Source organism: Acipenser ruthenus, chromosome 14 (assembly GCF_902713425.1).
Source record: "Acipenser ruthenus chromosome 14, fAciRut3.2 maternal haplotype, whole genome shotgun sequence".
NCBI lineage: Eukaryota > Metazoa > Chordata > Actinopteri > Acipenseriformes > Acipenseridae > Acipenser > Acipenser ruthenus.
Window position 1 is genome coordinate 33,465,974 of NC_081202.1, and position 27,973 is coordinate 33,493,946.

Genomic DNA, 27,973 nt, shown 5'->3' on the forward strand with positions numbered 1-27,973 from the left:
CAAAAGGTTTAAACAAAATACAAAAAGGTAGGCTGGGCATTCGCCTTCACTACACTTCTTTTTCAAAAATATAAACACAGCACAAACCAACAACCACTCACCCAAAACACCTCTCCCAAACAAAGGATTTTTCCCCTTTTTATAGCATGTGGCTGGAGCCTAATTATCAATGATTCAATTAGCTCCAGCCACATTCTCACATGTATTTTGGCAGGGATAGGAAAGTAACCCCATCCCTGCCAGCCACCACCACATAACAATATTATTTACAGGCAGGGCTCTGCCCTGCTACAATGCCCATTAACTCATGCTTATCTATCACACTACAGTTCATGTTTTTTTTATTTCTGCCCACCCCATCGTATGACTATAGCGTACTGTAGTAATTAATCTTAGCATACAAGAAGTTATTTACATTTTTTCCTAAGATTAAACATTCATCCTGGTACTCTGATTTAAGGTTTCATATTTATGTAGCTATAATAATAATGTTGATCATAAAACCAAAAATGTCAAACCCTACATATAAGCCAAGCATGCATTGGGTTAAACGCTATTGGCTGGTTTCACAGACCCTGCTTAACTAATCTTGGACTGCCTTACCTAAATTAACATTGGATAGTCCAAGGTTAGTGCTAAGTGGGGTCTGTGAAACTAGCCGTTTACCTAGGTACTGACACCAGGAACCCAGTTTTAAACGCAATGTTTAGAAATACTAAATGTTGTTGAAGCTGACACCCTGGGATCCTTCAAGAAGCTGCTTGATGAGATTCTGGGATCAATAAGCTACTAACAACCAAACGAGCAAGATGGGCTGAATGGCCTCCTCTCGTTTGTAAACTTTCTTATGTTCTTAAAAGAAACCTAATAAATTCAAAGACAATTGGACTAAAAGCCTTTTAGGAGACATTGAAAAAGACATCTTGTCCAAATGGTTTTCATTGAATATATTACTTTATTGTTTCTAGAATTAGCAGTATTAAGTGTTATGTTATGGATAAACAAAAGGCTATCGTGGTGAGATAATTATTATCTGTTGGGAGAACCAACCAGAAAAGCCAGTAAAGGCTGGATCTCACCGCCACAGAATCACCATGAAGTTTCTAATGTTGTCCTGCAACAGTAAGGGATATAACAGGATGGGGTGCTGTGATTGTCACAGTGTTTTAAGTGTTGGGACAATGGAAGGCATGTAGACTGACTTACTGTGCCTGAATGCTCTAATGCTCTTGAAAGGGCAATGGCGTTGGTACCAGAACTTAGCCACCACACAGATTACCCATCGTGTGCTCAGTGGTACGAGACCCAGTGGAGGGTACAGGGATTCAGACATATAAAGAACAAAACTATACACTTGTAATGACTTGGTATCTCAGCCCATTAAATGAAATGGGAAGGCAAAGGCTGGACACAGACTGCAGACCATGCAGTTCAAAGACCAGCGACATACCATTCAACTAAAGAGTGAGCTCTGTAGTCAACAGGTAAGTGCGGGTCTCGGTGTTATTAACTGATCAGCTGCTAGGAGGAGATTCATTACACGCTGCAGACACACAGTCACTGGATTGAAGCATTTGAAAGACCTGCCATAACACTGTGAACCACCGATTAAACATAACAAGTCTGCAAGGTGTTTACATTTCTCCGGGAGGGATACGTGAGCATTCCTCACTGATTACAGACTCCATCAGCTTTCTCGTTCACCTTTTTCAATCCATCTTTTATTTTAAGGGTAGAAAAGGGTTTGTGTTTTCAGATGTAATGAGAATTCAGGAAATAATTAATTTTGTGATGAGAACTTTATTGTTCAGAATAAAGACACTGTAAAAAGTGTAGAAATTGTTACCTCAAAGACAAAATACATCTACAGAATAAAAATTCATAAATGACGTGGAAGAAACTTTAAACAGTGCTGCCAGTTTAGCATCGGATACATTCTCATAATACATGGTCAGTGCTAGTAGAAACTAATAAGAGCCACAGGGAGTAGTGGGTAGCAGCCGTTTACAAGTAAACCAAGTGACTCTCACAGGGGTGTCTATGAAGATGCTTCATTTAAATGAGTGATAGTAACCTCTACACAACCTAATCTGGATTAAATCAAAATGACGGCATCGCCATAACAGTCATTAGGTATAGCTATGGCAGCGCCATACGCTTTGATTGAAGTCAGACTCCTGTGATAACATTGATTGAAACAAGGCAAATGTATCTGTAAAACACTTCATTTTTGATGGAGTCCTTTCAGGAACTTTATCACTCAACTACAATCAATCTGTAGATATTTCGGATTGTAACTTATTCTTCTATACATGAACCATGCAGGATGCAGTGAGACTGCAGCTGATTTTCAGATAATCGATACAACTGTGTGGACATTCTATTGCCTCTGCATGTTACTTTAGGACAAGAAAAACAATGCAGCCTGGAATCTGTTTGTGCAACACTTTGTGTTGGATTTAATTATATACCGAGCATAGACATGTATGACTGAAGCACATGCACTTAATCACTTAATTAGTGAGACAGTTGATTGTACACTGGGTATGGAGTGATTTCAGCTGTTGAATTGCAAGCTTGAATAAAAGCAATAAAGAAAATCACAAAAAAAAACAATATGCCACGTCTGTCAAGAGAGCAGCGCCTTCGTGCAATCGACATGTTGGAGGCTGGACTAGGGCAGCATACTGTGGCTCACCATCTTGGGTGCTCACAGCCAGCAATTTCATCTAGTGAATTCTATCCAAATATAAGTGATATGTTTCTTTTGATGCTCAAATATAAGTGATATGTGTATTTTGATGCTCAAATATAAGTGATAGGTTTCTTTTGATGCTCATTATATAATGGGATGCTTTCCACACATACATACTGTACTGTGCTGCTGATAATTCAGTTCCTCGGTTCTTAAAATGATGTGTAAAAGCAGCACCTTTTTTGCCAGCCTGATTTCTACAAAGCTTATAAACAATCACTCTGTACAACAGCTGCACACCACACTTTGTAAAGTTCTAGAATTTTTTTAAAAATTGTATCTTTATTATAAAAATATAAAACAAAGAGATTAAAAGACAATCACACATTTCTTTCTTTTTACCCCAGTAAATTTGCACGATAATTCTGCAGATTTCCCATGGTTATAATATGCATTTATCATACTTTACCTTGGTTTGCAATGTTTTGTTACTATGCTTTACCATACCTGTCTATGCTTTAGACTGCTTACCTACTGCCCTGGCAGGCCAATGCAAGAGCTCACTTCCAACATGTTCTGTAATATTGCTTTGTTAATGCAGAGCAGCGTTTGTGAGTCTTCATCACAAAATGTTTCAAAGACTATAGAAAGATCTGTGATGGAAATGTATGCAAGTGCACTCATTAGAAAAGTCGCTCTGTCTAGCTCTGTCAAATACAACCCAGACTAGTTCTCTTTTAATTTGTAAGCCAGTCAGCCTGGTCTTTGGGGTTCGGATGGTCACATTGTTCCAATGATCTAAACCAAGGCAGGTCTATACATCGCCTGTGCTTTTCTTACATTCTGAAATGCTAATAAGGGTTAAGATCATGGCAGTCGACCCTGTGATCTCTGTAGTATTTGTGGAGGAGCTTTCAGTTAGTTCGTTTTTTTGTGTTTTTTTTTTTAATTTAATCAATGTTGCCTATTGCTTTTTCCCGTACTGTGGCAACTCTGTTTCAAAAGGAATGAACTCAAGATTATATTAGATGCCCAAAAAAATATACAGAGGCAAAACAAATACAAATAAAAAATAAAAAAATGTGGTAAGTGACAATATATTATTTGCACCCATTTTGTCAGAATCATTTAATGCTAAAAACTATTTTGAGTTTTATTTTATCAAAATCCACCAGTTGACAGTCTAAAGCATTCAAAATGTCATTTCTGTAGTACCCAAGGCATGAAGTAAAATCAAGTACCATATATAATTAGTAAAAAGGAAAAGGAGAAATCTGTGTGGGCTTAGCTTTTTTGGACATTTACAAATGTGTAACTTGCGTGTTAATCATGTTACTTTTTTTTCTTAATTAAAAAAAAAATTGTGAATATTGTCATGAGTTTTGTTACAGCTTTCTAATAAGCTGTCATATTGTGATACGCGTAGCAAAGTTGCTTTTTACTGAAAGAAAATCAAATGAGGGAATAGAGGTTGATTAATTTATTTCATGCCCTGTTGTACTTAGCTTATGTCATTATATATATATATATATATATATATATATATATATATATATATATATATATATATATATATATATATATATACTCTCACACACACACACACAATAAACCAGGCTTGATACCTATTTCTAACCTATAAGATGCTTTGCTGGGGTGTTACATTGAAGGCTAGTTTTTGCTTGTCAGTTCAGTTCAGTTCAAAATACATTTTGTTTTAACAACTATTCTAAAAAGGAGCTGTCCAGCACACATTGTGCATGGTACAGAAAATAAAGGGGAACAGTAATAAATAGAAATGCATTACCAGATACAGTTATTTAATAAAATATATATAAAACAAAATCTCTATAAACTGCAGATAACATCATTGTTCAATAACTTCTTAAATAGCTTTTTTTTTCTTTTTTTTGTCTGACACAAATGGGTGATGTGAAACAGTGGACTTCAACCTTTGTAAAAACAGGTTCAAGGCATTGTCTAGTCCCTTATAAAGGTTTACCACAATATTTTTGCAGTTTAACCATTCTGATTATACAATGCATTTACCTTAGTTTACCCTGGTGTGCCATGTTTATTAATATTGTTTATCATATGCTTTACCATGCTTTCACTATGCTTTTACATGGGGAAACTTTTATAAGGGTTGTACTTTAAAGTTGACAAACACTTTGTTTCTTGCAAAAAAAATCATAGTGAGGTTTATCAGATCAGTATGAACATACATTTAACCATCCAAATTGTTAATGATGTTATCCAAAAAAAAAAGTTAAGACCAGCTTCAGATATCAAAAAGGTAAACACTAAAATAAAGTAGACTAACATTTTGGCTGATACCATTATCAGAGTAATCAGCCAAAAATGTTTCTTTTATTTTTTAATAAACTTTTTGAATATTGCTTTTGATTGTTTTAGAATAAAATGTTCTCGCGTGAATTAAACCAAACAAAAAGGAGGTTGAAGACCACTGTTGCAGAGCAAATATAAAATCTGACGAAAATAAAATAATTACAGCATGGCAGAGATATAATTGAAGTGCTAATTCTGCAAGGAAACAACAGGCACCAAAATGTGTCACTGCATTGTCACACTGGAGTAAGAGTCCCATCGACCCCGCTCCCTTGTCCCACCCCCACCCCCCTCCCCGTCTGTGTGTGCGTTGGGGGTCACTCAGGGGTCAGTGGTGTTGATGATGGTTTTGTCGGGGGGTGCCCATCCTCTGTACCAGCTGCAGTACCCCTCTTTCTGCTGGATACAAGCATAGTGCCTGGACTGGTGCCCAGGGTAACCAATGTATGACAGCATATCCGTCCATAAGCACTCATTCTTGGAGGTCACGAAGCAGGGCAGGTAATGGCAGGGTTTAATCTACAAATAAACAAGCAGGCTGCAGTTGAAGCAGGAAGCAGTGTTAAAGCAGAGCCCAGATAAATACATAAAACATTTGTTATAGTCGGCAGGCCGTATCCCAAAGGAGTTGTTTAGTGTTTTAAAGTCTGTTTTGGTCAATTGCATATACTTTATTTATTCTAGTCTGTTGTTGACATCTTTTTAAGGCGTTTTAAAGGAAAATAAAATTCCTAAACAGAATAGTATTTTACAAAATGTTTAACTGTGCTGTTTTAATTGGGGTCTTGGATTGTTTCATATTATTATTATTTTTTTTTATCTTTATAGTGTGTTGAATGGATTAAACAAATTGTATTTAATACTGTGTGAAAAATGCAACTATAAATAGTAAATCAATACTGTGTGTGAAGAAAATTTTAACATTTTAAATATATAGAGAAGTAAAATATAAATACTACATCGAGGCACATTTGTCATTGAAAATTGTAAACGACTGTTTATGCAAAAGTTTTAATGATTATGGCTGGTTTCACAGTCCCCGATTATCACTAACCTTGGACTATCTAATGTACCTTAGGTTCAGGTAGTGCAGAGGAATGTGATGATCATGTACACTGAGTGGACCAGCAACTGGAGGGAGAGTGTTTTCTAGCTATAAGCGGGAGTTTTGTGATGCTGAATTATGTGCTCGGTGAACAATGTACACAAGGAAAAAAATGACAAGTGGAAATGAATGAAAGAAGTTCAAAGACATGGTTTTAACAGATGTATTATATCAAGATTTGACAAGATATATATATATATATATATATATATATATATATATATATATATATATATATATTTAACCTATAGTATATATCATAATGGGTGATGAGCATAATGACCTGTTTTGATGGAAATTGGTTTATGGACAACTTCAAAAGAACAGGTAAGAGGGAATAGTTATGGTAAGAGGTCCCATCCTATTTTAAACGATATGTTTCCAGTATACATAGTGGTAGTTATAGACACAACCCCACCTCCAGATCCCCTATCCACCACCTGAAGGAGTCACATACTGACGCCTCCCAGCAGAAACAGGGAACTTGGCCATTATCTTAAATCTGCTGTTTGATGCTAGTGACCACCTTACATAACTCAATGTAACCGAAGTTTAATACAAGTACGTTTGTGCTTTGGAATCAAATACATGTAATCTGGTTAAGTTTCAATTATGAGTCATTCAAGTCTTAATTATACTGTGTTGGTAGTCATGGATAATGTCAATAACAGAATAAATGTTGTAATTATAAGAGAGTGAAACACAACCCTACAGTAGTGCTAATTGGGGTCTGTGCAGCCAGCAGCCAGCATCTATTAAATGTAAATTTACAGCCTCTTTCACAACTAGAAAGTGTTTAATTTATCAAAGCAGACTTTAAACATTTAAATAATTCATTGTTGTAATGTTCTGGATAGGGCCTACCCAGGGATTCAATTTTAATGACGGCACTGCTACCCTTGTAAAAATCATCAGTTATCTTTGTATCACAGCTGTGGTTGGTTTTGTTTAATTTTTTTGGCCCTTTTTAGAGTAGCAGCACCATAACTGAAATTCAATCCTAAGGCCACGTTGCTGTAAAACAAAACTAAAACTTTATTATACAATTAGGACAAGCGTTTCAACGAGAATCCTGTTGAAATGATTGTCTTTCTTGCACTTCTGATTTATTTTATAATTGGAGGGTTTTGCAGGTATAGAAGTGTTTATTGAGTCTGATTTTGAGAGACTTCCCAAGGAAAGGAGTAAACATATTCAATGATTAGTCTTGTAGCTTTTTTTAATTATTTGTTTTTAAAAATAACCTTTCTTTGGTGAATTCCTTAAACCATGATCAATATGCCATTTTAATACCAGAGCCTCTAGACAGCATGACATGCTTTTGATTAAATAAAATTGTTAGTTTGCTTTGCTTGGTCTATTCCTTGCAAAGCTTAGTTTTGCCATTTGTATTTTAAGATAAACTCCAAGCCATTTAAAAAGAATTGTGGCCCCCCCCAATAAACTGCCAAATAGAGTGTATTCAGGTGTTATTCCTCTGGTATTCAGTTGGAATTAATTATGAATTTGTAGCCATTATTTTAAAATATTACCATTATTTTATATGAGACGTGAGTGAGCAAAGGTCTAAAAAGGGTCTAAAATGAGGCTAGAAATGTAGCTTTGGCATTAGCTTACAGTAAAGAAGTGTCTGCTCATGAATGTTTATTTTACAGTCTGTCTGCACTGCAAACATCTAAAACTAAACTGAAATGGCTGCATTGCCACACTACAGTCTATTTCGAATTGCACACGATGCCTACGACTATGCAATCAGAAAGCTTTGTCGAGGTACTGAAGTATAAAAACACACAGATGTTTATCACGAGTCAGAAACAGAAAGCTGTTTGTATTCTACACTTACAGGTCATAACCTTTCTCCTCAATGTTCAGGCACCTATTCATCCAAAAACACCTTCTAGAAATCAGCAGCCTAGAAGTCTCAAAATGATTCCATTATTAAATTGGGAAAGTTAGACAATCCATCTACACCAAATTAGAATCCTGTTTTTTTCACTGTACAAGGATAACGGATTCTTGTTAAGTCAATCTAAAATCAAGAGACAATTTTGCATAAAGCATTCATTTAGCAGAACAAGTTTTGATTCAAAGTATAAGCCAGAATTAAGTTACATTTCTATTATTATAATTGTTTGCTCCCAAGGTATGCTTTTGGAATGTCAAAAGAATCATATTGGCTTCCAATTCAATTCCATTTTGAATACAAACAAAATGAAAGCTTTTTGCAACTGAAGAATTTCTCTCGGGGTAGTATTTCAAAGAATTGGGGATGCTGTGTGCAAAACGCTTCCCGACTGTTAATCTACTTATTTTTCGAAACCGCTGACGACCTCAGCACATGTGCAGCCAGACTGTAAAAGGAATAATATTTACGACTCGAGTATGCAACAGGTGCGGGTAGCTTGTGACGAGAAATGGGTTCATAACCTTTTTGACGTGACAGAAGAGAAATACAAAATAATAATAAAAAAAAACATTTAGTACGGCAGCATGCTAATAAAACCCCTGCAGAGTTCACAGATTGATGCTGTGTTTGAGCACACCGTCTTGACTTGCAGACCTCTGTCTCATGCTCTGGTTGGCATTGCCAGTCCGTTTAGAGGCACAGCCGGGCAGACTCACCCTGCAGTTGCAGCCCAGCTGGTAGCGGTGGTTCAGGCCTTTCCTCTGAGACAGTGTCAGCCTCTCCCACTTCTCATTGAAGTTGCACAGCCCAGTGTACACCTTCCCATCGAACACTCTGCCTGCAAGGGACACGAGATACAAGGAGTCAGCCTGTGCAAGCTGTGCAAACCATTTTTAATGGAACTTATGCCAGTTTTCCATCTGCAGTCTACAATATGCAATCCAATCTGCAACCAGACATTAGGCAAAAGTCACCTGTGTGTATCATGTTGTATAATTGCTATTTATAACTCCAGTACTTCCCTAACAATATCATATATTCACGCCTCTGTGTTCTGCCTACATATTATTTTCTGCCAGAGAGAGATTTAAAACCCACATTGGACACTCTTTAGGTAACTTCCACCATCAGATCGAGTTCTGCCAGCCCGCAAGCCTAACCAGACAGACAGACAATCGATTTGATATCGATCTACTGCTGACAGGGTTGGGGTCAATTCCTGTTTCTCAATTCCTTAAAATCAATTCCCAATTCCAATTCCCTTTTAATCAATTCCAACACACCAATGAGCTTCTTACTGTGGCAACAAATTACTTAAATGTTGTTGCACTCTTCAGGCCTGCCCCAGTATTGATATGTTGAACAGACCCTTGCTGTTTAAACTGCTGGACTTGTTCAGTCTTTTTCAGCTTGCATGATTGTGTGTTTGAAGTTATGGACAAAAGCATTTGTTACACAGAACAGTTTAGCAGTCCCAGTTATTAAAGGTTGATTGCATCTCTTGGTACCATGTGTAGAGGTTTGCTGCTTGTTTCTCTACACCCTCATTGCCCTTCAGTGACTGGTCAAATGAGTAACCAGCCAGCCCTGTAATTACTGCATTAGCCCTCCTTCGCACAGGAATGTGTGGAATGGCCCTGATACTGCAGCAGCGGGCTGGGAGAGAGGTGTGGTGTCTGCAGTTCATTCTTTAATTGTATTCAAAACATCCCTTGATGGAAGCTATTTCCAGTAAATCGTCTTTAGAGCATTTTTTGGTCTAAATTAAAAAAAAAAAAAAAACTTTTTCAGTTCTAAAAAGACTAAGAAACAAACAGCTTTAGAAGCCCCTGGGTTAAGCCCATGTTTTGGTTATTTCTGGTTTTGGTAATTCTATTGTGTACTATCTGCTGACGATTTGGAGTAAATACCTTTAAGAATCGAGCCTGTGATGTATAATCATGTTCATTTCTTTTCATTATTCTGTTCATGGAAAATCTTGTCCCAATGGGTACTTCATTCAGCCTGCTGCTCCAGTCATGCAGTGGATACAGGAGACTCCCCCATGACTCTGTGTTTATGTGGGCCAGTGTTATTAAGCTGTCTGTTATTAATCAACTTTTACTGCCAGTCATGTGCCCTGTTCATAGCTCGAAATGAACTCTCGCTTCGCGGTGTAAGGTTCATAGCCTTGATCACAGTGCGGAATATATTTTATGCTGATTGGCTTTTAACAGCACCTATAAAAGTGACATCCAAGTCCTGCAGCTCTCAAAGGTCATTTGTGTTCTATTAACGGAGACTGTTTTCTAATGGTTTATCATACAAGGCAGGGGCCCAACCATGTAGCAGGTGCTCCGTTCTCCTTTTAAAAATAGTTCGCTGTGATGGCCCTCATGCTTTCCTTCACGTCTGAGACTACAGTGCAGTGAAGTCGCTAGAGCACTCTGCACTGCTGCTGTGGAAAGGGTGCCTGGCTTTGTTAGTTCCTGTGAAATGCTGAATTCGGTTATTTTTACGGGTATTTCGAGAAGGTAAAGCTGTTAACTTACACTGCTATAATATCTCAAATGTTTATAGCGTTGATGTCGTTTTAAGCACACCGAGTGCACACTCTGAACGGAGCTCACCTGTGATGAGGTACTGGTACTTGTTCACCTCGAATTTCACGCCGCACAGGCTCTCAGACGCGTCGGTGTAGATGTGCTGAACATGCTGCATCTTATTAAACCCCTTGTACATCTGAAAAACACAGAGGCAGCATTGACAGGAAACCAAGACACTGAAGACATAGACATTTCCAGTACTGCGCTGGTCTCCATATTCTTAATAGCTGAAATATTTTAACAAATTAGCAAACAGATTGGGACTGTGTCACACATCTAATTCCACTTGTAATCTGAGCTGGATTCAGACCCAATGGGTTAGACATGAAAGGCCAGTGTTTTCGTCCGCTGTGTCACCTAGTGATAGGTATATTGGCCAGGCTTTGTTTCATCACATTGTCATGCAGCAACAATGTGCCTTTTCATTTTCTGTTCTTGTATCAGATGCTGGCACCATTCGTCCGTTTTGAGAAAAAGGAAAAGCTTGGGTAAACTGTACAAAGAAGTTTTCAGACTCCAATACTTACTTTCATCTGTTTGACAGTGTAGCGCATTGTTCCAAATGGGCCGTCCTTCAGCAGCTTCTTCCCAACCACCTTGGCTCTGATCACTGAAGCGACAGAGAGGAATAACACAAATCTGTAGTCAGACATTTTATCCAAATAAAAAAAACAACTGGATGTCAACACATTTAATCTGTTTGTAAAGAACCTGTTGTGGTCTAAATGTTTAGAAAGCTTTGTCATTGACATTTTGAGTGTGAGATCTACACTCTTAGTGACATTCTAAGTGTAGTTGCTGCTAATAGGCTCCAGTGGGGACTTGACTTCTTATAATGATTATAACAGGTATTTTTGAAGTAAATAGCTTTGGAAATCATTCCCTGCAAGTGTTACCCATGAACTGTATCTTTTAAACAATGTCATCTACTGTTGTACAAAATCCTCTCATTCCTGATGTATTTCAAATCTAAAGCTGGATCACAGAAACTCTTTATCCCATGAAATGCCAGACTGCTTTAGGGTTACTTTTTATGGGAATTTATCAATCAACTTGTTGAGGGTGGCATTTTTTAGCAGTTTTCACAGTGAATAGTTAAGCCACAGTATCTGCTGTAAATAAGCTTCATTTCAGCTGCTGGCTAAAATAAAATTCTTGAAAATGTCCCCTAAAAAGAGTTGCTTGATAATCTGCCTGGTGTCACATAGGCTTTTGTTTATTGTCTTCTGGCGACTGCTGAAGCAGCTAATTGTTGGTAGCATTTACCAGCAACATTTTAAGTCATGTAATATTTACATGTACTGTAGGTTATTATTGTTCTGTCTTGTGTGAGATAACTGTTTCCATTTAGTTTATCCTAACTAGGCCTCTTAAACATCTGAATCAAAGTGTTACTGTGAAGGCCCACACACATTATCTATGGATTGAAACTTTAAACAGCCCCACGAGACGCATCATCTTGTTTTCATTGGGGTCCTGGGAGATGTGCTTGTTTTCATAGCCTCTGTGTGCAAGGGGTGTGAGGTGGCCAGCGTCATGCCCGATTGCCTTTACGCCTCTGCTGTTTTTTTTACACAAGACACCTGTTGTCTCTCTGCTGTTCAGGGCAAGAGGTTTACATTAAGACCTCCTGTATTGCAGCTTAGGTTGCAACCAATACAGACTTTGCCCTATTACATAACTGTTAATCGTAGTAATAGCATAGTCAATGTAGCAGTGCAGTGGAAGTATGACATGGTATAGGCAATCATGTTTAAAGCATAGAGCACAAAGACTTTTGTTTATGGTATACTGTAAGCTTGGGGAAAAATATAGAAAACATTACTATGAGAATATTTCACTATGGGTTGTTCATTAATATTTTGTTAAGTCAGTGGCTGACCTTGATCAATCACTTAATATCAGAATTTCACAAATTAATCTGTTGGTGTGGATTTGGGACGACATAAAACACAAAAGCGCTTTTCAAAGTTGTTGTTGTTGGAGTGCGTGTTGCTTTTTACGCAGCATTTCAATGGAAAATTTACTCAGAATCTACCAGATCGATTGTCTAAACCCCGCCCCCAATCCGCCACGCCCCCAAAAACTCTACAATGTGCAGCGTTCAGCAATCTAAGCAGAGCCCAGCTCCTGTGAAAAACTTTTTTTTACAACAAGTGAAACCTTATCTTCCCTGTGCGGTCTCTTAACAATCTGCGCAGCCCTCACCCCCACAGTCCCCTCCGCGGAAAGGCTTGCCAAAGTAATTTGTTTCATCTCATTGTGGATTGCAGGTCAAGCCCTTTGAGGTCTGACTGTACCCTGTCCCGTGGGGGAGCGGATGGGGGGATGAAGGCCCCTTAATTATTTATAAAGACCCTCAAACAGAATGGTTCCCTTGCCAATACAAGTCAGCGATCATATGGAAAAGTGGCGCTTGTTTCCCATTCATCAGAAATAAACAGTGTATGTTACAATCGTTTGTCTTGCGTTCGAAGGAAACTACACTGTAAAGCTCCTTTTCTATAGAAGAAGCGAGATGTTAGCTGGCATTTAAACATTTCATTGGTAACCACAGGCGTTTATAACAATTAGGGGTAAAGTCAAAATAAAATATGTACATTACTGATAGGCTGTATGTAAGATGTGCAATAAGATCAAATGATCGTTAATGGTGGACTGTTCTGTTAAATGAGACTGGGGGAGTGTGTATTCATACCATCTGGTGGACTATATATAGTCTTGGACCTCCATCACAATACACACATTCAGCAGCTCTAATACAGGATGATATCACATGGATTAGAGTGGTTAACATGTAGAAAACAGAAAGTACTGATTAGAGGAGAAACCTAAAAATGGAGCAAGGTAACCAGTGGTGTACCACAGGGATCAGTATTATGCTATTCCTAATCTACATTAATGACTTAGATTCTGGTATAGTAAGCAAAATTGTTAAATCTGCAGACGACACAAAAATAGGAGGAGTGGCAAACACCATTACAGCAGCAAAGGTCATTCAAAATGATCTAGACAGCATTCAGAACTGGGCAGACACATGGCAAATGACATTTAATAGAGAAAAGTGCAAGGTACTGCACGCAGGCAATAAAAATGTGCATTATAAATATCATATGGGAGATACTGAAATTGAAGAAGGAATCTATGAAAAAGACCTAGGAGTTTATGTTGACTCAGATGTGTCTTCATCTAGACAATGTGGGGAAGCTATAAAAAAGACCAACAAGATGCTAAGATATATTGTGAAAAGTGTTGAATTTAAGTCAAGGGAAGTAATGTTAAAACTTTACAATGCATTAGTAAGACCTAATCTGGAATATTGTCTTCAGTTCTGGTTACAAAAAGGATATTGCTGCTCTAGAAAGAGTCAAAGAAGAGCAACCAGAATTATTCCAGGTTTAAAAGGCATGTCATATGCAGAGAGGCTTAAAGAATTGAATCTATTCAGTCTTGAACAAATTATAAAAGGTATTGACAATGTCGACCCAAGGGACTTTTTCGACCTGAAAAAAGAAACACGGACCAGGGGTCACAAATGGAGATTAGATAAAGGGGCATTCAGAACAGAAAATAGGAGGCACTTTTTTACATAGAGAATTGTGAGGGTCTGGAACCAACTCCCCAGTAATGTTGCTGAAGCTGACACCCTGGGATCCTTCAAGAAGCTGCTTGATGAGATTCTGGGATCAATAAGCTACTAACAACCAAACGAGCAAGATGGGCCGAATGGCCTCCTCTTGTTTGTAAACTTTCTTATGTTCTTATATATATCACATACTGGAAGTATTACAAATCATTAACTGGTGTCAAATGAGAAATTTTATAGCCCCTTTCTCCCCCCCCCCAGCTCTTTTGATATAGCACTATAGTAGGCAGCCCATGCAACTATGATATACCACTGTGAAAATCTTATAGTTAAAGCACAGAAAAGCATGTTAAATGCACAGGATACGCATAGTAAACCAGTATGGCATTGCTGTAATCCCTAGCAGGCTGTTTTTCAACAAATGTGGGTCATTGCTTATTTTTTTCATATTATTTTCTTTTCTTATGAGGGTACACATAATTCCTAAGCTCGCGCTTGCAGCTGTTCCTGAGCGGACGTTTCCGAGCGCTTCAGAGCCCTCTGCATCAGAACTGTGTCCTCTAACAGTCAGACCTCCTGCTGCCGAGCTAGTAACCAGAACAAAGTGCTGTTAGCTGCCTGCAGAAGGAATGCCTTCTATTTAGCAGATCATCAATCTCGCTTTGCTGGCACCCTCTCTGCCCCTCTTCAGGCAAGCTGCGGTAGGCAGCGAGTCCCACAGACTAACAGGATTGAATTGAAGGCAGGCTGGGTGGCGCTGATAATGCTGTGCTGGTGTGGGTGGTAAGATCTGCAGCAACCCACACGGAAAAAAGAATATATGTTGCGTGGTATATAAAGCGCATTATGCCACACATTCTATGGGAACCTAATGTGTGAACCTGGATATACAGCGCTACAACCACGCTAGCTGACCTCATAGAAAAATAGTGAAATGTTGACAACAAATAAGTTGAGGGTCCTTATGCAGTAATTTACTGGCAGCATGGTCTAAATGTGAATGAACTAAATTCATGAATTATCCTGAAATAACAGGGAGTTTTTAATAAGACACACCTGAGCGTGTTACCTATACTCTGTGGCTTATCAAGCTTGTAGTAAAACCTGGAATGGGTGAAACTGCTATGTGATAGGAGTCTTTTTTTCATCCCTGAATAACAAGGGAGCACTTATAGATGCTGATTTTTATCTTAAAAAGAATAACTGCATATAACCTGCAGCTTTGTGTTACTTGTAATACACACATTTTTCTTGTATAATGCACACCTCTCATATACCACCTGTAGTATATGTAAACACATGCCAGGGATATGGTTATGGATGATGGTGATACTATCCAGTGCACCTTGTCCACAAACTTTGTATATAACACGCAGCCAGTACATGACATGCACCCATTATCCTTTATGTCCATTATAGCTACTCTATGGAACTCATAAAAATGTGAGGTCGAGTCTAGCACACTAGCTGCAGCCTGTAGTTACAGCTATTATATGACAAGTGTTTTGGTCATTTCTTTTTTTAAAGTTCCTGGATTTGAATGAAATAAATAAAAGGTTCTGTGCTGCTTCTGACTTTTACAGAATCAGACATTCAGTTTGGCTACTGGCTGCCACTGTGGAAGCGTTCACTTATATAAGTTTATCACTGTATTTCTGCACTTTTCCTATGGTTATAATATGCTGTACCATACCTCGCTATTCTTTACAATGCTTACCTATGCCTTACCATGCTTCTACTGTGTTTTATTAATCTTTGCTATGCTTTTACCATAGGAAGCATTTATAAGATGTGTGACATGTGTTTATCCAAGCTGTACCTTGTCATGTTACCACAACGAAAGTGGATGGAAAGAGATTATACTCATCAAATAACGTAAATTACTTTGACATTTTTCTTTGTTAAATGTCTACCCTGCTCCTGTTGCATGCAGTGTAACCGCAATGCATGTGTACCCCTGTGTCATTTTAAAGAAAAGTGAAAAGGAACCGTAAACAGTGAGCGACTGCCAGAATTCGCTAACAAGGTCTGATTTAATTGCTGACTGTTCTAGTAAAATATGAAATGTAACACAGAAGCAGGAGCTCAGAAAATAGTACAGCCTTACAGAATAACAAGACGTCAAATGAGATGATGGTGATTGATAACATGTGTTGATAATCATCACTGATCACTGCTCTGCATTGCTTAATTTGATCACTACGTTCAATGAAAAAAGAACAGCACCTGCGTTCGCCTCCCTGTTTTAAGGTGCTGTTAGATCAAATTTCCAACCCAGTGCATTACACAACACTGCCTGTTAACCCAACACTATGAATTCCTTAGTGTACTGCGGTCTCGTGATGTGCAATACATAGAAAAGCAGCACAGGCAGTAGCCCCCAGAAGCACTGCAGTGAGGATCCTGTGAACCGTACCCACACATTGTCTCTGTCTCCCAAAGCAGCTGGGTTTACTGCACCCTGCCAGACACCTGGACTGCAGCCTGGACTGGGTTCTATCACTTATGAATCACGGTGTAGGAGGGACTTTTTTTTTTCCAAGAAACAATAATCCCTTCGATGTTTATATTTGAATTGAATCTCTCTTGGTCTGCAGGGGAATTGTATACAATACAGTGTGGATCTGTAGGTGTTTCCTTTGCAGCCCCACCTGTCTCTAATTGCCATTGTTATCAAGCTTTTTAATCCAAGATGTCAATCTTCTCATTTTTAACTCTGCAATGAGAAAATCGCGTAAATGAAAACAAAAAAAAAACATGACTTAAAAGCTCTGAAATCAAATTGCAGAGTACTTTTCCTCAACTTTTTTCTTTTCTCAGTAATAATTGCAGAGTTTCGGTCCTTTCTTACCTCTTGCTGCGATACATATCCCTGGTGACAGGGAGTAGTGGAGGTGCTGTTACAGACGGTACTCTACATGTGTCATACTCACACGTTTACTTGTATCTAGAGAAACACTTATCTATGAAACTTGCTTAGCACTTTCTTTGGCACAAGTTACTGTATAGAGTATCTCGTTTTTAAAGTGTGATAAATATATAAAGTGTAAGGAAGCAAATGCATAGTGAAATAAAGCAACATTCAAAACATTGCTCAGAAACATGTGCAAATTCACTGTGGTAAATGTTTTAGCTACGTCTCCTACGGCAGTAAATCGAAAGAGAAAATGTTTCAAAACTCGTAACCAAGCACCTTGACGGACTTTTCGGTTCTGGAACGAACCTTCTGCTCACTCCACTAATTCTGTAAAGGTTTAGTTTTCGATTGTGTGTCAAGCAGACCAGATGATGAAGGCATTAGCCGAGTCGTGTAAAGGTAGATATTATGATTCTGTGTTTTCTTTTACAGATAAAGAGCTTGATAAATCTGTTCTAGTGCTCGGTATGGATGCGAGACTGGCAGTGTGATTTGGGGGGGGGGGGGCACTTGACTGCAGGACACCCCACATTCCACGTGTGGTCAGTGCTTAGGAAAGACTTTGGGTTAGATTTTCAAAGCCATTGTCCAAATTGTCTTTAGCATAATTTTTTCAGATTGCAGAAACACACCTAATAAAGCTACCAACCCAGAAATAAACAACTCAGACAACTGTTAAGTGCACAACAGTCATATGCCACATCCATACTAACAGACTGTGAGTCTCGGAAGGTAGTCAATTAGAGAGGGAACTATACCTGTGAACTGTGTTCCGTGCATGTAAAAGCTAACCCAAGACATTACTTCAATGATTTGTTTTCAGTTACAGTGGCAACCTGTGTAACGATTGCAGATATCATAAAACAATCGCTGTCAAAATGTCATTTGAAGCAAATGGCTTTTCAATGTCCACAGAGTAGACAGGAACTTGATCAGCCTGCAAGGTGTACTGTGTTTTCTAGGTATACCATAAACTGGAAGAGTTTAAAAGAGCTTTAAAAAAACCCTCATTCCTTATGTTCACTATAATAGCTGGAAAACAAACAAAGCAGCCAAACTGGCCTGGCAGAAGAGGGTGCATTGCTGACGCCTGCCTGGCCTCTAAGCCTCACTGAATCTCCTGAATACCCCCTGCTTCCTCAGTACCTGCAGCAGCGCTAGCTTCCACAGAGGCAGTGGGGCATGACTTTCACCTGCTCGCCTCAAAGCCGCGGCTGCGGGACCAGGGCTGAGCCGGGGTGATTAATGTGGAATTTCCTTCCGAGTGGGTATTTTTCAGGCTTTGACGACTCTCGAGACTTGAAAGGGCGGTGAATGCATTTTAGACATTCCCTCTCCTCTATAACAGGGGACTGGGAACACAGGAATCAGAAAGGAACACCCATCAAAATAAGGAGCCCTGTTGGTCAAGAAAGCAGAGACCCCTTAATGCGATATCTCGCAATTATTTTGGAGCAGTTTCCTTCTCTGTTCCGCACTCTCCATACAGTCAGCAGACCCCAACAGCAGTCCACTCCCTCCTTGTGGCTCTGCTTACAGACCAGCTCACAATGAAGACCCCATTCAATATACTGCATGGTTTTTACTTAAAAAAAAAATATATATATATATATATATATATATATATATATATATAAACCATGTTTTTTTTTTTTCAATTTGCCTCACTTTGCTTCTAGAAGTACAAACAACATACCACCGCATTAAAACGAATGGGTGGTTTCTCCTTCAAAAACAGTTAGTGCAAATACACATTGTAAAGAGTAAAGAGATTTGAGTCTCGACCCCTGGCATGTCTCATTAAGAGCTTGTGGCTAGGACAGGTTTGGAGTCTGGATCTTATTCAATTGCTTGGTTAGCTCGAGACCAAGCTTACACCCTGTTGAAATGATGTGCTTATGCACAGTACTGGTACAGGGAACCAATGGCTTAAAGGCTGACACCTCCCATATCACTGCTGACCTCTTATTTAAAACAGCTGTCGAGTTTGTGCTTTTCTCCTGGGTACCAAACCACTATTGTGAGGAAAACAATAAACTTGAAGCGGTGTGGTTTTCGGCCATCCAAAGGCTCTTTTGGTCAGATAAGTAGGTTGTCAATCACAGTGCTGTCAAGGATAATTACCCCTGTTGACAGCATTTAACAAACAGACTAACAATGTAATGGATCTTTGCAGAGAGTGTCCCCTAAAAATGGTTGATGCAATCCAGGGTGACTGCTGTAAAATCCTCTTAAGAAAATCCAGCTATGCTCTGTCTCAGCATGGTATACAGAATGACCAAATCAGCTGCTTAGTCAAATAGATTAATTCAGTTACACAGACATGTTGTATAATAAGTTTAAAAACTACTATGGTGGGGCTCCCGAGTGGCGCATCCGGTAAAGGCACTCCGCCCGGAGTGCAGGATGCGCCCTACAGCTTGGAGATCGCCGGTTCGAAACCAAGCTATGCCACTGCCGACCGTGGACGGGAGTTCCCAGCGGGCGGTGCACAATTGGCCAAGCGCTGCCCGGGCGGGGTAGGGATTAGGTCTGCTGGGGAGTCCTTGGCTCACCGCACACCAGCAACCCCTGTGGCTGGCCGAGCTCCTGCAGGCCAGTCTGTACGCAATTCAGAACTGCGTGGTCCTCCGACGCTGTAAGTTCTGTTATGGCTGCACGGCGGGCTTGCAGAGCAAAACAAAGCGTACGGTTGATGGCACTCGTTTCGGAGGCTGCGAGTGCTCGTCCTCATCTCTCACGAGTCAGTTCAGGGGTTGCAGTGGTGAGCCAGAATAATAATTGGACATTCCAAAATTGAGAGGACATTGGAAAATTAATAACAAATAATGCAATCATGTTTGTGTATTTGATCACAGGAAGGCAGGTTTTGTATTGGTTGATGATGAGCAAAGGAAATGCAGTTTTTATTGCAATATGTGATTGATTCAATTAACCACTATATTATACTCTTGCACATACGGCAGACAGGCATTGGTTTTGTGCATCACTTATACAATGGCAGTCAGTGTTTGTGTTAAATAATGTTAATTCAGTCTAGTAAGTAAGGAAGCAGTAATGGTGTAAAGAATGTCTGACTTCTGTAACCAACTCACAGGGTTTCCATTTGTGTGATTTGAACTTGAAGGGAAATATTGTAATTGGGAGCCAGTGGGTGAGATTGCAATTGGATTAAGAGTCCCAGCGAGGCGCCGTCTGTCTATGGAATGGCTGTTAATGTATGGAACAGTGCGGCTTGTCATCTCTGCAGGGTTCTTGTGTGTGTGTGTGTGTGTGTGTGTGTGTATGTGTGAGTAACCCCGTGCACTGTCTGGATGAAGTCCAGAACCTCATTGTGCTTCAGAGCTGCCAGATTACTTAAGATAGGCAGATAGGCTTCAAAATATTGCATGGATAATGTGTGGCTTTTGTTTGTGTTTCAAGTATTAGGCGGGTTGTGCCTGAAAGCAGGAGGAGTCCTCAGTAATGAGAGTTCAGCACTGAGAGTGCAAGGCTGTGGCAGGACATCAGGGGAGCAGGAACCGTTTCCAAACCCTGCTGTCAACCTGCACTTTGACCCCTTCACGCCAGCAGCTTCCTTTCATAATGTCAAGTGCAGTGCGCGTTGTCAGTGACCTGTGAGGGATGCTGCTTTTCTCCCAGCAAGGGCAATGTATCTACAAAACTGTACAAGGTAAGAGGTTCACACAATCCCAGGACCTGGGAGTCACCACATGAGAGCACCACTGGGTGAACTGATAAGAACACCAGGATTTATGAGCGGGATGGACTGACCCACGTTGTTCCCCTGTTTTGTGGTGGTGTTATATCAAACTACCAGACATTATAAATCATATGCAAGAAATATACCAGTTGTGACAGTTACAGATTTAACATAACTCCTTATACTGTAGACAGATCCCATCCCGTGAATGGAATTTGAAACACTGGACCGAATTATTATTTCTTATTAGCATTTTTTTTTTTCTGAAGGAAACAATTCTAAAACAAATTAACAACTTGGACTACTTGCAAGCCCCCCAAATCAAATTCATGTGCTGTTTATTTCTGGGCTGGTAACTTTATTATGTACATATTCCCTTTCTGAAGACAGGTGTGCTGTTGACGATTTGGAGTGACAAGCTATAATAAATTTCGATGCGCAACACCTGTACACAATACCTGCTCACCAGGTGGCGCTGTCTCTTGCAACTAGAGGCACTCTGCTGATCTAGCCTGCGTTAAATATGTCTATGGTGAATCTGGCAAGTAGAGTTGGAGAACTGATCCTGAATTAAGGTCAAAGCAAAAAACAAAACATACCTAGGTATTGCATAAAATAACCAGATGGCTTGTGCCTGTTTGAACACTAAGATAAAACCATGTCTGCCATTGTAATTAGGTTTCAGACAGAGCAGAAGCCAGCTTCTCTGTTTGAATAGGTGCCTCGTGCTGATAAGGATGTTTATATGCCTGATTAAAAGCGCAAAACTGCAACACTGGCAGAACAAGCAAAGGAAATATTGGAAGATCATGGGCACAGATATAGTATAGTATAAATAAGGGGCTACTCTCTGGAGAGAGAAGGGGAATAAATACTGTTAATACAAAGACTTCCACTCTTTCCGTGTTCAAACTGCTTTCTTCTGCTTTGGTCCCCTGGCTTCAACTGGATTGTACTGGGTGAGGACATTAGTCACGACCCAAAAAGGGCTTGTGCAATCCATGTAACAGCATGAATAATGTCCCCATACTGTTTTTGTGGATATTAGTAAGATTGCCTAAATACACAGTCAAGTCTGTATGAGAGACCAGCTGTATAGAAGGACTAACAGTCTATAGTGACCCCTGTGATGAATCCCAATGTAAATACAGTCAGATCCAATACAGCAGTAAAACAAACTAGGAGCTGGAGCATCAACACACACACACACACACACACACACACACACACACACAAACGCACGCACACACACACACACTCATATGCACGCGCACAGGCACAGACACACACTAATTATCTCTAAAGTTAACAAACTGACACACCTTCCACGGCTGTAAATACAAAATTTTATCTCCAGTAACATGAAAATCACTATGCACTCTTAAACATATACATGTGACATGCATGCATACATACACACAGCACTCCAGATAAAGTTTTGGGTCTGGGAGTAACTTACCCTCTAATTGTAACACTGCAAAATTACCTTGAAGTCATGAGTAATCTCGAAAAATATTGTACAATCTTTAATGGTATTGGGGTAGGTATTAAAAAAGAGCCTTCCATTTTAACTGCAATGTTACTTGAACTCCTGTACAATCACGAGTGTGTTCTACAAGGTTCTTTATTGGCTCAGCGCATTTTTCCGAGGTATCACACTGACTGCAAATTAATTACGTTACTTATATTTAAACATTACATTCTTAAACTCAGTGAACATGTTAAAACTTCAATATAAAGCCATACAGATAAATAAAATAAGGAAATGCATTCATAAGTTATAAAACAGTTTAATATTACAGTATAGGCACCGTTTTTTAGCAGTTGCCTCTGACGATGGTTCCAGTTGGATTTGTAGCTGGACTGGGGTGTTTACGCTTCAACAGTGTAGCTTCGAATTTTTCTTATTCTTACTGTGATTGGCTGCTAGCCAGAGGTTGGATAATGTTTGTTGGCTTGGTTTTTCTTGTGTACAGTTTCCTAGTAACTGAAGACATTGTATTCTGGGAGATGTTGTTGGTGGAGGTTTTAAGGGAGGCAGACAAGCTTTGCAGCAAAATTGCCCATACATACATACATACATACATACATACATACGGACATACATACATACATACATACATACATACATACGGACATATGCACCATTAACCCCCAGATTCTCTATTTGTAAAAATACCGTACAGACCCCTCCATATACCCCCAGATTGTCATACACCCAGTAACCGAGAAATTCCTTAGAAAGTTTCATGACAATTGGAAAAGCTGTTCTCTAGATGCATTCAAGTGTGGTATTCGGCAGATACCTCCACTGTATTCCTGGCAATATACTGTGCTAACAAAGGAGACTTCTGCCTGTCTCCCAAGAACCAATTACCTTCAGGACAGGTTCAGCCAATTGTGTTCATTTCAACTTGCTGTAATAACAGGAAAACTTCTTCCACCTAGAACCATACAGTCAAATAAGTACAGTACTGATCAGTCTTGAACAGTGGGTTCCATTCTACAATGGCTCTTACTGTCCCATACCGTGCTGATCCCATTGCCCTTTACTGCAGCATGGAACCTGCATTGAAGGTCATTAAGTTAAGGGGGGACTGGTACTTTGTTTCTATTGGAGTGTGTGTGTGTGCCCTGCTTACACCCCCAAACAGCAACACAATAGTATTTTCTCTGGACCAGTAATCTGACCTCTTTCCCAGTACCAGGGTCAGCCAAAGAGTGATTGTAATCCACCTTACACATGCGAGTTCTGAGACATTCTCCCTTGGTACAGTGGAAGGAGGGGGGTGGAGTGTGAATTACAAACCACTGGCAGGGGCTCTGTGAGCCTGATCAGTGCTCCTGGTTTGCACTGGGCTGTTACTTGTCAGTTTTAATAGTGGGTTATTATATTAACCCAGAGTCACTCTGAAGCTGCTAGCAAAGAATTTGGAGCATGTGAGGATTCTGAAAAACAAACCCCACTTTGTTCTGCGTGTGCTGAGGCTGGAAATGTTCTTTTCCAGCAACTGCCTAAGGGTTCAACATGCCCCCAGTGTAATTCAGCTATTTCAAATATTAATTACACTCCTGTTGCCAAGATCAGTGCTTCCACATCATGGCACTGAAATGAGAAGCATGCGCAAACCATGCTTGTTATCAGGCTTAAAGATTGTGGAGGCGTCCACACAAATGTCACACTTATATTGTTAACTATGTTATAAGAACATCCAATTCAGATGGAACTTGGTACAGACATTCCTAAGCATATATTCTTAAGCGTTTTATAATCCAAGTCTGATTGGATTGGCTAATGAAGGCTTCAGAAACTTGGCAATGAGAATTCAGCGTCCTGTATTAAAGGTGCTGAGCTATGGCTATATCTTGGGGACCCCTTGCTTGGATTCAATGAAACTTCGTGTCTGCAGTTTGGGAAATGTAGCGTCTTGAAAAACAAAATCCCTCAAGTTGTTTCTCCAGTATGCTTGGGATAGATTCAGTACTAGATTCTTAAAGTGACTGTGCGTTTAACATGTGGAGCTCTAGTTATGTCCAATATTTTGTTTGAACATTTGTGCGTGATATACACAAACACCCTGACAGCCACTGCACTGTCTCACTGATAAACACACACACACACACACAGCAAAACACCCCAGCTCGAGGAACAAGTTCTTCACAGTCGTCTGTGTTTTCACAGGACAGGACGACCTTGAACAAAGTTCCCTCTGTCTGTGGGGCTGTGCGGCTTTAGATTTTATGTAACTTGCAAATTGCTGAGTAGGCTGGCATTCTGCAGCAATTAGAAACACTGGATCAAAAAGAATTAAAGCGATCATGTGATTTTTGTTTTTGGAAAACAAGCCAGTTTATTTAGGAGAGGAAGGCTGAAGGATTTAGAATTGGCGGCGTACACATTGACGCGTCTTCTATTTTTACTCCACTTACCGTGCTATAGTGATCAGAGATGAAAGATATACATCCCCAGGTCAGGATCTGGTATGAAAAGTAAAGCTGTCCTCCCCCCTGCTTCTCTAATAGCACCCGGCCCAGCTATCTCAGCACTGCCAAGTCTACTTTGTAACCTGGTTCTCACATTGGCCACTTCAAAAGCATGCCCATGAACTTCAGTGGGTCCGTCAGCATTCCTCCTCCCTCCACTAAAGTGGCATGCTGACCTTGAAGGACGGCTATCCATGTACAGAGCTCTCCAAGAAAGCCAGGGCTATCAGCCCCCTATACTATGGGGAGCTTGTGTGATGTGATTTCAAATTCAAACCACTTACAGTACTAAACGTTTCAGGATCTTCATTATACGAGAAAATACGTTATTTACTGTATCTACTGTACCTAGGAAAGAATAAACAAACACGTCACAGGTGCTAAGACATCAATCACTACAGCGTGTGTCTCTTTGATTAACCCTTTAGCTGCAAGCACAGAGCATGGCAGCTTTGTGTTGCGTTTAGAGGGAGTTGTTATGTCTTGGCTGCTGTAAGTTTGCTGTGGTCTTTTTCTATTGTCTTGCTTTTGTTCAGCAGTCTAGACAGAAATGTATTAAGGATTTTGTTAAAGGCAGAATGCCATAGAAAGTCCCGGAATGTTTCACGATGATGATATATTGATATATTTTAAAAACATACATTTGCAAGTAAATGTCCAGCTGCTTATCGGCTGGTTTTACAGGCCCTACTTAGCACCGATACTGGACTACCATCTGTGAAACCTATATTGTGTGGTTTTTCTTTAAATGTCAATGTTGTATAGAGGGCAAAATAGGATTTTCCTGTCTATGGCTATTGTAGACCACAATTTGAGCCCTAAAATTAACCCCAAAGAACTCCTTGTTACTAGTTTTGAAACAGTAAATGTAATTTGTTCTTCTTACAAACAAACAAAAAAATAATCAGTACAGTTGCAGGGAAATCATGCCCACTGTAACAGGTGTTGCATCTATTAAATTAATTCAAAAGTTACTTGAGTTGCTTTGCCTCATTTTTAGGAATACAGCTGTGCTGCGCTGCGCTGTGCCACTGCTGAAAGTTGCTAAATGACACTACACGTAGGCACTACTACAAACGGGCATTACTACAGGCTTATTCCTGTGACCTCTGTAGAGCTGTTACCACACATGGTTGTGATACTCCTGCAAGTTAAACAGCAATAAAATACCTTGCCAGCTACTGCTCCTGCCTGCGCTGTTTTATACCTCAGCAAGAGGCCATTTCTCCTCCAAAACACTACTGCACATTGAGGCTGGTTTCCATGGAGACCAGTTAATGATGTCGCTGCCTGATAACTAAGTCCACTCTTGCACCAAACTACAATGTGAAGAGATACATACAGAAGTCTAATAGATCTTTTAAAATGAAATAAATGTTTTATTTTGTTAGAAACGTTTATCTAAAATGCAACTGCTGTTTTTTTTTCATCAAACTTCTCAATCATTGCAAAAAGGAACACCCTTATAAAATGATACAGTGGTACAGTATATAATGTTAAAAGCATAGAGAAGTGTGGTAAAAGCAGATTTAAAATGTAAATTAAGCCTGGTAAATTTCAGATTTGGAGAAGGTAGAAACCATGATAAAGCATGCACATTTATAGTATACCTTTGTATGGTTAACAACATAGACGCCTGCCCAAAATTCATTGAACTCTATCAAATGCATTCAGTATCTAATGTGACCTACAGCAGGATAAGGTGAGTGATGTGCAGCCAAACTCAAAATAATGTTTTTAATTCAGGTGGCCATATTCCATATTGCCCCTTAAATTAACTTTTAATAATATTGTTATAGAAAGCTCTCTGGTTTTAAAACTCAAATATCTTGTGTAAATATAGAACAAACACTGACTGCAGCATATTAGGAGAAGCTGTTTACCTTCTGGCTAACTACAGCAAAAAAAAAAAAAAAAGAATACAGTTTACTTGACACATTCTCTGTATAATGTGTTCGATTATAATGTGACTTCTACATAACACAACAGAAAGGCTCAGCACATCTCAACCATTAATAATAAGGTCACACTTTATTTTAAGGGGCACTGTGTTATTATTATTATTATTATTTATTTCTTAGCAGACGCCCTTACCAGGGCGACTTACAATTGCTACAAGATATCACATTATTTTTACATACAATTACACATTTATACAGTTGGGTTTTTTTACTGGAGCAATCTAGGTAAAGTACCTTGCTCAAGGATACAGCAGCAGTGTCTCCTATCTGGGATTGAACCCACAACCCTCCGGTCAAGAGTCCAGAGCCCTAACCACTACTCCACACTGCTGCCCTGTTAGTTGGTCGATTGTTACTAACATGTTAAAAATGTTTTTTTTGTGAATGGTAAGTTAATATACTGTATAGTAACCTATTTATAAAGTAATAAAAATAACTGTAAAGCAAGCATCAAGGACTGACCACCTCCAAGTCAATAATAGCCACTGGGCTTATTAAAACAGAGTTAAATCTGTTTAAAGACAGTAAACGAGATGTAGGTTTTATTTGAGTTTATAAATAGGTTACAATATAGACCTATTAACACAAAATGCATTTGTTAAGCTAGTTAACAGTTAATAAGTTCCCCTTAAGCGTTAACATAAGTGCAAATAAAACTAAAGAAAATTGGGTCCAGTACCCAAAGGTTTCAACCAGGTGTCACACTGACGAAGGCATTAGCCAAAATTTTACTTGAGCTTTTACCTCATTATTTTAGTTTAGACACCTTTTCAAAACTGGAGGGTTCTTTAGATTTATTCAAAATTCTGCTTGAAGAATCTACAACAACTCCAGCTTTTACAATGCACTGGCCCACAGGAACAGACCTGCATGTTAAAACAGAAGAATTAAAAAGTGCTTCTTACCTATGTCGGAATTGCAGTAGGCATCCTGGGGATGTGACAAGGCACAGGAGCAAGCCTCAGCCACATCATTGAGTCTGAAGCTGCACAGCACCACAAGCAAGCTGAACAGTGTGTGCGCAAACACCGACATTCTCCTTTGCGAGAAGAAAAAGTTTTTTAAAGAGAAGTTACAATGGATAACTAAAGTGACTCTGTCTCTGGCTCTGACTGCTCTCTGCACTCTCCTCTGTCTCACTGCTTCACTCCCCAAGAATTACAAATTAGATATACTCTCTCT

At 39.4% G+C, this 27,973-nt stretch overlaps 2 protein-coding genes across 4 annotated transcripts in view; one reads left to right on the plus strand and one right to left on the minus strand.

The window, feature by feature from the left end:
• LOC117419743 (synapsin-3-like) overlaps positions 1 to 27,973 on the plus strand; it is a 198,558-nt gene that overhangs the window by 95,488 nt on the left and 75,097 nt on the right. The window lies entirely within an intron of this gene.
• Positions 1,781 to 27,950, minus strand: LOC117419744 (metalloproteinase inhibitor 3-like). Its single transcript, XM_034032775.3, has 5 exons — positions 27,697 to 27,950; positions 11,168 to 11,250; positions 10,665 to 10,776; positions 8,772 to 8,893; positions 1,781 to 5,563 (listed from the first exon to the last, which is right to left on the minus strand). Exons 1-5 carry the CDS (start codon positions 27,824 to 27,826, stop codon positions 5,366 to 5,368), a joined length of 645 nt encoding a protein of 214 aa, XP_033888666.1. The 5' UTR covers positions 27,827 to 27,950; the 3' UTR covers positions 1,781 to 5,365.